Source organism: Mytilus galloprovincialis, chromosome 2 (assembly GCF_965363235.1).
Source record: "Mytilus galloprovincialis chromosome 2, xbMytGall1.hap1.1, whole genome shotgun sequence".
NCBI classification, from domain to species: domain Eukaryota; kingdom Metazoa; phylum Mollusca; class Bivalvia; order Mytilida; family Mytilidae; genus Mytilus; species Mytilus galloprovincialis.
The window spans coordinates 29605287-29619267 of record NC_134839.1 but is presented as its reverse complement, the minus strand read 5'-3'; the positions used below and the strand labels follow the sequence as shown (position 1 = coordinate 29619267).

The 13981-nt window shown below is 33.0% G+C and overlaps 1 protein-coding gene across 1 annotated transcript; it reads right to left on the bottom strand.

The window, feature by feature from the left end:
* Nucleotides 1–334: 334 nt before the first annotated feature.
* On the bottom strand, nucleotides 335–2728 carry LOC143062195 (uncharacterized). Its single transcript, XM_076233978.1, has 2 exons — nucleotides 2661–2728; nucleotides 335–2107 (listed from the first exon to the last, which is right to left on the bottom strand). The coding sequence occupies exons 1-2, from the start codon at nucleotides 2673–2675 to the stop codon at nucleotides 455–457; spliced, it is 1668 nt and encodes a 555-aa protein (XP_076090093.1). The 5' UTR covers nucleotides 2676–2728; the 3' UTR covers nucleotides 335–454.
* Nucleotides 2729–13981: the final 11253 nt, after the last annotated feature.

Below are 13981 nucleotides of genomic sequence, written 5' to 3'. Positions count from 1 at the left end.
TTCGTTAAGGTGTGACCGAGGCTTAACACAATTGTTTAAGTTATAGATACAATGGATAAGTGTTGATTCATGAAACCATGAGCCCGGGGGGCGAATGGTTTGTTTTTCATGAATCAACACTTATCCATTGTATTTATATCACAGAACAAACGACACCTGAGTGCCGTTAATAGCCGTTATAATCTATTTAATCCTGGTATCTATGATGAGTTTATCTATATCAAAATGCAGTCATTATTTCTAGTAACTACAATTAACATAAACCAAGATCTCATTAATAATGGATACTTGAAAAAATAAAAAAACACAAAAAGAAAAACAAACAAAAAACAGCAGAACACAAGTGTAATTTAATGAAAACATTTACAAAGAAGGTTTCTATAGTGACTAGTCATTATGGTTGATCATCCATTCATTAAAAAAGTATTCTACAGTGAAATGAAACAAACTACTTCTAACGTGGGGTATTCGATGTCAGTGGTTGTCTTGAGTAACCTGGCATCCATTGACTGTACAAATCTACAACCGTTATTCCTTGTTTTTGTAACACCCATAATTTACCATCACCGTCTAAACCTAAACATGATGGTCGGTAGAAATGAGGACTTATGTTTAGTCCTCCGGTGCGTTGCAGACGATGGGTAAGCAGACATTTTTTGCCGCCATGTTTAGTTAGAACTACAATCTCGTTGTATTTCTCGTCGGAAATGATAATGTTTCCTAACGAATCGCAGCAGACATCTCGGAAAGAATGCTTCTTTTGGATCTTTGCTGGAATTATTTGCTCTTGTAGTTCTAGTTCTACATCTGGATATGAAAAGAGAAACTTTCCATGGCTTGAAAAGACGCAAAGATGACTGTTTCCTCCTCCTGTACGATCTATTACGCAAATATCACCATTGGTATTTTCACTAACTCGGTCGGGCAGAGTGAACGACTTATGTCCGTCGTAAGATTCAATCGTTAATTTTATTTTATATTTTTTATCCATTCGTACAACCTGGCGTTGTCCTTCTTTATGAATAGGAAAATCAACTGCATCACACAAACATAGCAGCAGATCTCCATTCTTACACGCGCTCAAACCACGTGGGCGAAGAGGAAGGTCTGCAACTTCCTTATGTCCTCCATCGTCTGTTAATTGTATTAACGATTTATTCTCCGAGTTTGTTGCTAGAATATCTTGATTTTTAGTAAGAGTTAAATCGTAAACCTGAAATCCGGCACTTCGCCGTTCTAACTCTCGCCCAGATCGATCAACTTTGACCAATTCGTTATATTGACTGATTGGTACTACCCAAGCTGTGTTTACGTCCATGATACACATTGCACGTATGTCGGTTTTGTATTTGAATGCTGCAACTATGTTTGGTTTGAGTTTTTTTGTAATTGCTGTTAATTTTGTATACGGAATTACTGCATCAAAATCTCGTTTGAATTGGCCCCGGAATCCACCAAACATGTGTTTTAAGACATTTTCATCATTAAGTCCTGGATGAAAATTTGGATAACCTAATTTCGGGCTTTTATTTGGAAATTCATCAAGATTTGAGTCAAGATCTATTCTTTCTAAAATTATTTCAGCATTTCGATCAGCACGCTCCTGTCTTAGAAGTTCTTCACAATATTTCATTGATTTTTCTAGTGTGCTGATTCCATTTAATGTTTTAGACTCGGTTTCGTTAAGAAATGTAGTTGTCTTTTCTTGATTAGCCTTACATTCTTGAATCATACGATCGCGTACTTTGTGAATTTCTTTAATTAGTTCCAGGCTTCTTGCATTGATCTGTTCTATAAGCTTAGAAAACTCTGCCTTGGTAGAATCTCTTGATTCTTTAATAGATTTGAGATTATCCTTTAAACTAGGAATAAACGTTTGTTTCAGTCCAGGAATTGTTCTCAGCAACAACTTTCGATCTTCAACTGCCTGACTTTTAACACTGACTATCTCATGCGATCTATGGCGGAATTCAATACACCCGGTACATACCAGAACCCCACATTTTTTACAGTACATCCCAACCTCCTGTTGTCCATGTTCGGTGCAAATCACTTTTCCATCTTTGATTTTGACATTGCTTGGGATATCTTTGGTTATTGTTAGTATCTTTAACAGAAAGGAATAAATATCAATCAAAATACAAGTATATAAACTTAAAAATACTAGTACAAAAAATAAACAATCAAATATAGATAAATATAAATCAAACAAGCTCTAAAATCCTTATTTTTTTCATCATATCTATAAAGTCTAGCACACACATTTAGTTACACTTCTTCTTTTAATATGATCATGCCTGCAAATGACTTGTGTGGTGCTTTTGCTTGAGTTTTACTATATTTATAAACTTTTTTCAAAAAGAAAACATCAGCATTTAGTCTTTGATGATACCGAACTTAGTTTGAATAATCGGCAATATTAATTGTAAACATAGTAAATGTTTGACACCACAGGCACCTGTTGTGCAAGTTTACACGAAAGTATCAATGCAAATAAATACATATTATAACATTATGTTATACTATTTTGAGATATACATTTTTTGCATGCAAAAAACTTTGACTGCGCTGACCCTCATGGCCATATGTTTTGAAACTCAATACAGCTACACCGTTTAAAACATAATTCAAAATGATTGAGAGTAAAATGAAAAACTTACGCTCATTCTATCCATTTTGTTATGCCTTGTCGATAACTTCAAGAACTAATAATCAAGAAACACTAATTATGTACAAAAGTGTAACTGGAAGCAATAAAAAAGTGACACAAAAGACAAAAATAGACACCTTAAGGAAAGTTTTTTAATTAAAACAAAAGAGTTAATGAAATGTAACGGAAAATGTAAAGTTTAAATTTCAAACGTGTCCCATATCATGTGTATTCCTTCTATATTAGATAATCTATATAGAAACCACAATATCAAACAAAACTTTTTCAAAAGGGTAGTCTTAAATGACTCTTTGTTTATAAACTTTTAAATTTTAAACTCGGCATTGTTCTATTAAATTAACTTTTATTTTTTTATGTTTCATGTAATATTGACCTTAATAATAGGAGGTCTTGTCAACTTTTGGTGTCAAGTGCAGTTTTTATCAAGAATGGTGAATATATATCACGACTTTATGTAAAATCATTATACCTCAATTGGCTTTCTGTATTTAGCCAACTGCTTTCTCTTGTCATTTCCTTACTACTACAGTTGTACAATGTAAAACTATCATTCATATAGGTAGATACAACCGACAATACAATGTTGTTCTCTGAAGATAACATAGTTTTAGTGTTAAAGGCACGGACATCAACATCATAGACGGATCCGGGATTTGATGTTTGGGCACTTCTAATGATTAGGAAGAAGAGGGCATTATTTTGATATACAATTGGCTGTATCTTTATTGCATTTTTTTCTTTCCACCACTAAATATTATACGACATTTTAGGTATTTCAATAAACTCGTTGTCAATTAATAGATTTCGATTATTCGTATAAATGAAGAAAAAAAAATGTGCATGAAATACTTGGCTGTTGTGCTAGATACAACAGTAAATTGATAATCCACCATTTCAGTTGTTTTGATTTTGCCTTTTGATAGGCGACATTCCGATTTGAATTTTACATTGAGTTCAGTATTTTTGCTATTTTACTTTTAACTAAATTAGTAACAACAAACAAAAGAACTATTTTTACCAGATAACATTTTTATTCGCTACGGAGATTCCGTGTATCGTCAAGTAATCTGAAATTCGAATTCCATTTGTGGACTAACTGTATTACCCTTATAGCAGACTTGTTTCTGTATCGTTATGAGTTGAAATTTATGACTAAAATCAGCAAAGACCCAATGAAACAACATTTGATACAAAAATTGTATATAACTTTTAGAAATTTTGATATTCTATTGGCTCTCAAAAATTCAATTTCGGTATGTATACTAAAGAGATTTATATTGCTGGACCGACTTAGATACAGCTATAATCTAACACTGGACTATTTCTTTAACGGAAATCTAAATAACAAAGTTTGTGATTAAAGAGAAGATTTTTCATTTCCTATTGTTAATTATTCATTTTTTTTATTGTGACGTTCGCTTGTCATATTTTTACAGTGTTTATATATCTAAACTTGTTCTATTCGCTCGTGTATGTTACAATGTATTTTATTTGAACGAGAGAAATCTATGTTTTACTGAAGAAGTATTACGTCAGGGTTTCTGTTATCTCAAACTAGTCAACACATTTACTAAAATTTATCATCGGTACAAGGACATCATTCTTAAATATAAACCAACATGCAGAAATCTTATGCGATCAGGCATTTCACATCCATTCTTTTATTATATATATTTTTTCAAAAAGCACAATAACGTCAGCATTCATCTAAAAAACTAACCAAACCATTAAAAAAACTTATTAAGAAAGGATATAGTTATAATACTGTTGTTAGGTCACTAAAGATGGCATATTTTGGTACTAGTATTGATTCACTCATTGGAATTTTGAACTTCTATTCTAAAACCAGTTGTTGGCATGATACGGGTTAATACTTCTCATATATTTTGTGGTGGTATAAAACAAAACCCTAACGAGAGGGATTGTGATTGATTTTCTTTTGATGAAGACATAGTCCTCTAATCAGCTTAATTGAGGTCTAAAGCTGGCATTTAGTGACTGATCAGAGTCCCTTGTTAATTTATATATCATTCTCATTTTGATTAGTTTCTTTTCTAACCCATTCTGACATCAGTCTCGGACTTCTTTTAAACTAAGTTTTACTGTGAGTATTGCTTTGTGTTTTTTTTATACATTTCATAGATGTATAGAGGAGGATTGAGAAAAATGTTTAACTCCACCTCATTTTTGAGCCTGTCCCAAGTGATGAACCTATATCAGTCTTGTGTGCTTTTTTATTTATTATTTTAGTTCAATTCAATGTTTGGGAGTTTAGTATGACGTATATTTTCACTGAACTAGTACACATTTGGGTTAGGGCCAGCTGAAGCCTGCTTCAACAGGATTTTTTTAGTGGTGTTGAAGACGCATTGGTGGTATTCGACTGTGTTCTACTCTTTAGTTGGGTTGTTGTCTCTTTGACATATTCCCCATTTCCTTTCTCAATTTTATTATGTATATAAATATTGTAAAGTATTGTTGATATAAATATATATCAGGTCAGGCCGTACGGTGACTTATAGTTGTTAATGTCTGTGTCATTTTGGTCTTTGTAGATAGTTGTCTCATTGGCAATCATACCACATCTTCTTTTTCATATTGGCCTATGATAAAAGAGGGACGAATTATACCAGAGGGACAGTCAAACTCATAAATCGAAAATAAACTGACAACGCCATGGCTAAAAATGAAAAAGACAGACAAACAATAGTACACATGACACAACATAGAAAACCAAAGAATAAACAACACGAACCCCAACAAAAACTAGGGGTGATCTCAGGTTCTCCGGAAGGGTAAGCAGATCCTGCCTCACATGTGGCACCCGTCGTGTTGCTCATTTTATAACAAATAAGTTTCAATGGATGTCGTATTCCTATACGAACAAAACCACGAATACAAAATCTTTCTACGAAGCCTTATTTCTTTATTTTTGAATTTGTTCATTCATTTACGAAACTTATAAAAGTTCTATATTTTCATCGGATTGTATTTGAGCAACTGTAAGTAGGCAAACGCTTTCTTGATAAACCGGTGGGTTGTAAATATATATTTAATCACGTAAATCTACACTTCATGCACTTTCTAATCACATCATGTAGACCATATTTGTTAGATATCTCTATGACTAAGATAGTGATTCATTTCATTGAATATATACCAATTGTAATATCAGGTGAAATATATATATATATATAAATATTCATTTGAACTTTACAAATTAGTTCTAATAATTATACAATGCAAATAGTGCGATTTTTCGTCTCTGAATGACCCACAGTCTTCCATTTGTGTCTATCACTATTCTGTGTGGTGCAACCATGTTCGTTTCAGCTTTATCCCTTTTCTTCGTGAAGATCTCATCAACACCCTTTTGCTCTGCCCCATCGGGATCTAGAACAATGATTTCATTGTTCCTTTCATCTGAAAGGTAAATGTTGGCGTAACCATCACAACAAACATCGCTGAATGCTTGTCGCTTCACTGGTATATATCCATCACCATACGACCCATCAAAACTTCCTTCACCTGGATACTCAAAACGTACACCGCCATGGCAATCCATAACAACAAGCCTGCTATCCAAACCACCAGTTCTATCAATGATGCAGATATCACCATTGATGTTTTCGAATATACGGTCTGGTATGTTAAATATATGTTCTTTTTGGCCATAGGTCTCAATGATTTTGAAATTCTCGTTCATCCGAATAATATAGCGCTTTGAATGACGAAAGTGTGAAAATGCTACGCTATCGACAATGCAAACCAGAATATCTCCATTTTTGCAAGCGTGCAGACCTCTTGGTATACCATTTACATTTGTCCATTTGACAACGACTCCGTGCTCTGTGATTCTCATGATTTTTCTACTACGAGGATCCGAAACTAAAAAATGGCTATCCATTGTTCTCGTGATATCATATATACGTGTATGGGGAACTTGAGTCAATACTGATACACCATCTGACGTCATGATGTCTAGTGACGTCAAGGGAATTACAGGAATAATACAGATTTTATCGTCACCTGCCGCACATGCGCTTCTTACTTTGTGCATATATGAGACTGTTTTTACATACATTGGTTTCAGTGATCCGAGTGGTGTTACGTTTAGCATAATCTTGTGTAGTTGATCTTTTGCTTCGCATTTCAACATACCATCAAAATACCCTATCATTTTTTCAAGAGTAGCCTCCTCCCTTGGTGCAGTTCCATTCTGAAATTTTGGATAGGTTATTTGAGGATGGCTTCTTCGATATTTGTCAAGAAGCCATTGCAGTTTAATTCTTTCATGTACGATCGGAGGATCTCTGTCCATTAAGAGTGCCTCATCGGAAAAATTAGCCGAGGCTTCAATACTTACTAAGCCTGTTGAAAGTTTATCTTCCAGCTTATTAAGAAATGCATGGCTAGCATCTTTGTCAGAAGAACATCTGCTAATCAAACGATCCCTTGCCGTTTCAATAGCCGTTATTAAAACGGATGACCTATGTTTGATTTGATCAATCATGCTATCAAATTCCTCAGTGCATTTTGCTTTTGCATGACCTAACGCATCCACATTCTTTTTCAGTGACGGAATAGCGCGTGTTCTGACGTCAGGAAGTTTTTCTGTTAAGATAAGTTTATCTTGTAGACCTTGTTTCCGAATCTCTACGAGGTCGTGTGGTTTGTGTGTTGATGTGATACATTCATCACAAACAAGACGATCGCATGTCTTGCAGTGCATGATAACAGGTGCGTCATCGTGCGTCGAGCAGACGACACTAACGGATTTATGTTCTCGTGAAGTATTTACCCAGGGTTCCCCACTTTTGTCAGGATCTAGCACATCTTCTGTTAGCCTGTAACTTGCCTTCACCATATTATCTGTCTTAGTAGACTGTTTACTCTCAGGGTAGTTACCAATAACGGATGTCTTCTTCTGTCTTGAGGTCAGATTTCCTCTCGCAGTTTTATACATGTCCATATCAAAGTCATCAGACATAGAGGTACTCAATTTGGAGCCAAGCTTCTTCAGAGATTGAGTAGAGGTTTTTAGATTTATATCTGACTTTTCACTCTTTGCAGTTGTTTCAGCATTTGTCTGTTTATATTTTTCAGTGTCAAATTCATCTTCAGTCTCCCCTCTAGACTGCGCTTGAGATGAGTCTTCGAGTAAACTATCCATTCCTTGACGAAAACTTGCCGAAGACCCGACACCATGGGAGTCATTCTCCTCTAATGAAGTCCTGCTTAACATAGTTATATCTTCCTTTAATTATTTAGGACTCCTGAAAAAAATAGTGAACACATTAATAACTCAAAAAGAATAACAATATTCGTTATTGTAGCCTAATCTTGTATTTAATATCTTTTACTTACTATTTCTAGGAAGGCAAATTGACGCATATTCAATCTAAAGGGCTAACCGAAAAAAATCACTATCAACTATCAGCTTAAATTTACCTATATTGAATGAAAATGTACTGTTCAATATCATTGTTCAAAAATTGTTGTTAACAATACGATTAACTGAGCGAATAATTAAGGAAAGGAATTTAGTTTGAAACAAAAGGAAATTTTAAATAGTTATTATTTTACTGTATAGACACGGATGAGAATATCAAAATAAATCTTCAAATAAACTGCAACCTGTATAATGTTACTTTATTAAAACAGGTTACGGTCAATAAAGAATGTGTTAATATTTTTTTTTACAAATAAGCATATGTAAAGAATCAATAATGATAATGCTTATGAAAATACAGATTTTACTTTAGCAGTTGTTTACTTATTAAAAAGCATTTATAACAAACCAAAGCAAAGTTTTGCACGTTTCTTCATGTTCACAAGAAAGAAGTCAAATAAATCTGTTATCTGTATTTTTTTTTTTTTTTTACATTATTACATATGAGAAGACCCGTATTTTTTACAGAGTTTTGTCACAATGGGCTGTTCCCTCGTATTTTGATAATTTGTAGATTTTAAAATAAAAGACAATAACCGAGTTGTTGATTTTTTAACTTATTTAAATATTTAATGACTCCACTGTCAAAATATGAATTTAATAATATACACAGAACGAGTAAAATATATAGAAGTTAAGTTCTTGTGTTATACGTTAGAGATCCATTTGACGTGACTCGGTACTTATACGTCTTATGGTCATTTTCTTGTCTATAATTTTTGCTTATATGTGTCATTTCGTTTTTCTTTGTTGACATATTTGTTTGTTTTATCGTGATTAAGATTGTAACACAATGTTGGCGGCTTTTTCGCTTTTTTGACATTTTTACCTACTAATATGATGTCTTTTATTTTTGTTCACACATTATTGTTAATATTATAGAATATAATGCGACTGTCATACAAGTGAAAGGTTTAGCAGCTAACTATATAACCAGGTTAAATTCACCATTTTCAACACAAGGAAAAGCCTTTACCAAGTCAGGAATATGACAGTTATTGTCCAATCGTTTGATGTATTTGAGCTTTTGATTTTACCATTTGTTTAGGGACTTTTCGTTTTGAAATTTCCTGGGAGTTAGATATTTTTGTTATTTCAACTTTCGCATATTGACCACCGAGACATCAATGCAGATTATATTTCCCCTATAACCCGGGACATTGAAATATCAAAGTTAAGTTATTATTCCTTATGCCATATAATGCAGGGACCTCAATACCATCAAGAGGATGTATAGTTACATTTTACTAACATCCCGTCCACTATCACAAATAGAGTGAAAGCTGTTTCGCCATGTATTTAAAGATGTTCATTTAAACCTGTTGTAAATATTGTTGTAAAACTAGAGAAATCCGATTTAAAATAATTTAGTTCTTATTTCAATATATGTATGAATATTACACTTTTAAATTAAAAAGACAACCCTTGCACTAATGTTTAGGTTGACTTTCTGAATAACATTAACGGTACCAATTTTCCTGCACCAGATGCGCATTTCGACAATACATTTCTCTTCAGGGATGCTCGTGGCCAAAATATTTGAAATTCAAAGCTTATATAAAAGATGAAGAGCTATAATCCAAAAGGTCCAAAACGTAAAGCCAAATCCGTGAAAGGAATCAGAGCTTTGCATGAGGGAGATACATTCCTTAATTTATAATAATTTCTAACATTTTGTAACAGCAAATTTTAATAACACAAAATGCCGTATTTTCATGCCAGTACCGAAGTACTGGCTACTGGGCTGGTGATACCCTTGGGGACTAACAGTTCCCAGCATAGGCATCTACCCAGTGGTAGTAATAACATTAACGGTACCAATTTCCCTGCACCAGATGCGCATTTCGACAATACATGTCTCTTCTGTTAAATTTCTCGATATCATATATGATTTTAGTTTTATTGTGTGCTCCGATTGGTCCCGTATTCATTATATTCTAACTGATAAAGGAAAACATTAGGCATGATGCATATTAGTAATTTATCATTTACAGATGGTAATACATATCATTTATTTTTATTTCAAATAAAACAAGACGTTTTTCTTTTATTTCAACCACTCATCTTTATGACATTGCTAGCAGAAGTGCAATGAGATGGAAAAAAGTGTATATTACTCATTATGGCTGCACGGTTAACGTTTACTACTCGATTTGGCAGTTGGCATTCACTTGGGAATACACCTTCTGTATGTGCTTTCGATCAAAGATGAGGTAGACTACACTGGTTTATGTACAATTCGGTAATTTTTAATGTTTTACGCTGTCTTATTTGAGACGAAAAGTTTGATAAATATTTTGAACTCGATTATCACTGAACAGATATTAACGCATTGGTGTTTGCTTTTGTTGCACTACAGTGATGCTGTTGTTCCGTTGTTTTTTGTTTTTTGTTTATAGTTGATGTGTTTCCCTTAGATTTAGTTTTTAACCCATATTTGTTTTCACTCATTCGATTTTGTATTACTTTTGAACAGCAGTATACTACTGTTGTCTTATTTATGTTCTTAACTAATATTTCGAAAATGCATTATATAACAGCTTGACTCATTTTGAAAATTTCTAGTGTCTCTTTTTTGTGGCGTTTTCGTTAACCAAAGTTTTAGTTTTCGGTATAAAGGATTGGAAAATATGGTTAGTCTTTTCACATTTTTTTTTCTATAACCAGGTTTTTGTATGTCTGACGACTTTGAAATTTTTACTGATTTTTCTTATCTTTTTCCCTTGATATTTGAAAATGGTGTCTATGAAACCATGTTCAATCCACCATTTTCTACACAAGGAAATGCCTGTACCAAGTCAGGAATATGACAGTAGTTATACATTCGTTTGATTTTGCCATTTGATTTTTAGGGACTTTCCGTTTTAAATTTTCCACGGATTTCAGTATTTTTGGGATTTTGCGATTGTCTACAAATCATATGGTTTGTGTTGACATCTCTCCTTTCGCTATTAAAATTAAGAATACTAATACCACGTCTGCCTCTTTTCTTGATTCACAGCTGAAATCAACTGTGAGAACCATTAAGGAATGCAATTCAATGCTTGGATTGATGTTAACATGTAAAATATTTACATGGAGTGATATTCATCTATGTTGATTCGATTCTCTCTATATTGTTTTCTCTGCAACAGCTGATACGATACACATGTAAGAGCTTGTTTCGATGCAATTATCCACGGACTGTGTTTACGATATTCTAGTGTCTGATGTTCCAGTTAGGAATATAACTTAATGGAGAATATGTAAATGCCACGACCTTTTTATGGTTTATTATCTACAAGTTTAGTTTTGGGAATGCACGTAAATGCATAATTGTTACTAATAGTTATAATAGAAAAAAAACCGGGAATAATTGTACATTGACCAACAGTTTATAATCTCTCTTGTGTCATTTGAATGCGTTAGACGTTAAACGTAGAGCGTATAAAATATAGTAGTAATGCCGTGTGCGTGAAATATTTGGGCCGAATAAGTTTAAATGATCATTCTCCATTTCGTTTCCTATTGGTATGAAATTGATAATACATGAAGATTATGCAATAAAGTTTTTACTTTCATGTAAAAAGGTGGTAAACATAGATTTTCGTGATTTTTTTTCAACAAAAGTAGTGATATCGGCAATGCCATTTATTAGCCCCGAATATTATGTCTTCTGTTTCAATTTGATAAAAAAAATCGATTATAAAATCATAAAAGAACTATGAATGTACAGCTTTATAATAGTTATAGGTACCAGGATTATAATTCAATACACCTACCATTTGTTTCGTCTACATAAGACTCATCAGTGACGCTCATATCAAAATATTTATAAAGCCCAACAAGTACATATATAAAGGCGTTAAAATTTACAACCACATTTATAAACGAAAATTTGAGAATCACAATGATTTCGTTGTAGGAATATTATCCTACATACTTGAATCTACTCTCAACAGAAAGTTGTTTCACTGGCAATTATTTATTCGAGTAGGCTAGAACCGTCTTGTGTGTTATATGTCCTTATGTGCTGCTTAAAATCTAAATTGTTGTGTCCCATCTGTTTAAACATCATTTCCAAATAACGATTATTGATAGTTGAAGATTTGGATGATTTGCATTATACCACTTTTTCTTTGATAATCATAAAATCTGAACTTGAGAACGTCACGAGTAGCGTTTTTATATTGTCATTCTCACCTACACGATTGATATACAATCGTGCCTCATCACATGTAGGATATTGTAGAATTTCAATTGCAAAGAAATTAGGACGTTTAATATATTGGGTTTCATAAATATTGTTTTTATTTTTGTATATCAATAAATTGTTACACATATGCAGATAGTTCATTTGTTCGTCAAAAGGTGGAATTAGTTACATTTCACTGTCACCGTCATAAGCCATTACAATTATCTGTTATCATCTGTCTAAATTACCACGTGCAAGGGTTTGATCGGTCTATCATACGTCACAATCAGTTCTTCTTCCCGCTTGGGCAATCTCAAGCGTCTACTTTATATACCCGATCCGATGGGTGCTTTATGTAAATTCTGCTGAAATTACAATCCCAGTTCAGTTCCCAGTTCTCCATATTTTAAGCGAAAAATCCATAACGGTGTGATTGGTCAGCTTGAAGCTCAGTTTTTCAGTCGGTATGTACATGGAGGCATGTTGTGATCTTAAACAACTTACCTTTATCTTAACATACACATTTTTTAAGAGAAAGGAATAATGCAAGTTCTCAAAATAATGGAGTTGGAATTATTACTTCTGACATTCTACAAACCTTAATGAATTATCAGCCAAAAGATATCACTTGCAACGGGTTGGTTGGTTTGTGATACGTCAAAATTAGTTTTCTTCCGGCTTTTGCAAGCTCATTCAAGCGTCTAGTATATACCCAATTCGATGGGTGCTTTATGTAAATGTTGCTGTAGCCTACTAGGTACAGTTCCAGATCAGAAATATATACTTACTGTTTGATCTATCGTTATACAGACGTGGACTCAACATCCTAGATGTCTTGTTTTTGTTTCCTAATCATTATAGTAGTAATTTTGATTTATACGTCTAATATTGAACTATGCTCCTTTTGAGCACATTTAATGGAAATACACATCTTCTTCTTTTATATAACCGTGTCTTCCTTTAAATAATGTTCATCGTGAGAAATTCGCATTTTAAAATTCGTTGACTTTTGGCCCTTTTGATATAGGTGATAATGAAAATAAATTTGTGAGAACAGTTTCACAATTCAGACATTTTAACCAATGACATTCACATAATAATGCAAAGTATTACTATTATTTTAAAAAAACTTATAATGGTTATAAAGTGTTGGTAAGTCATTGGATGAATGCTTACACTTTTGTTGAACTTGAAATAGATAATACACATTTTATTTTTATTTTGAGAATGTGGTGTATATAAATTGTAATTTTTACGGAGATTGACGTAGAAGATTTACTTTTATAAATTGTGACTTGGATTGAGAGTTGTCTCATATGCACTCATACAACATCATAAGTGATTAGGTTAAAAAGTGAAATATAAATGAATCTATTTTTTAACTATGCGGATAGATTAACATTTTTATTCTAGTGTTATTAGTCTGACAAGATATATCCGCGACTGTACTGAATACGAACATACCCTGTTGTTGCCTAACAGAATATGTGTCAAAAATTGGACTTCAAACGAGTGTACATTCGCAAAATGTTAGATAGTAAATTCATTTCCCCATAAATGCGAGGGTATAAATCTTGTTGTCCGAAGAGATTAAAGTTTATTCACATCCGATTTGTTTAATTTAACTTGAAATTTATCTTTATAATAAAATCTCTTCATCTTGTTTTTGTATCTTTATATTATG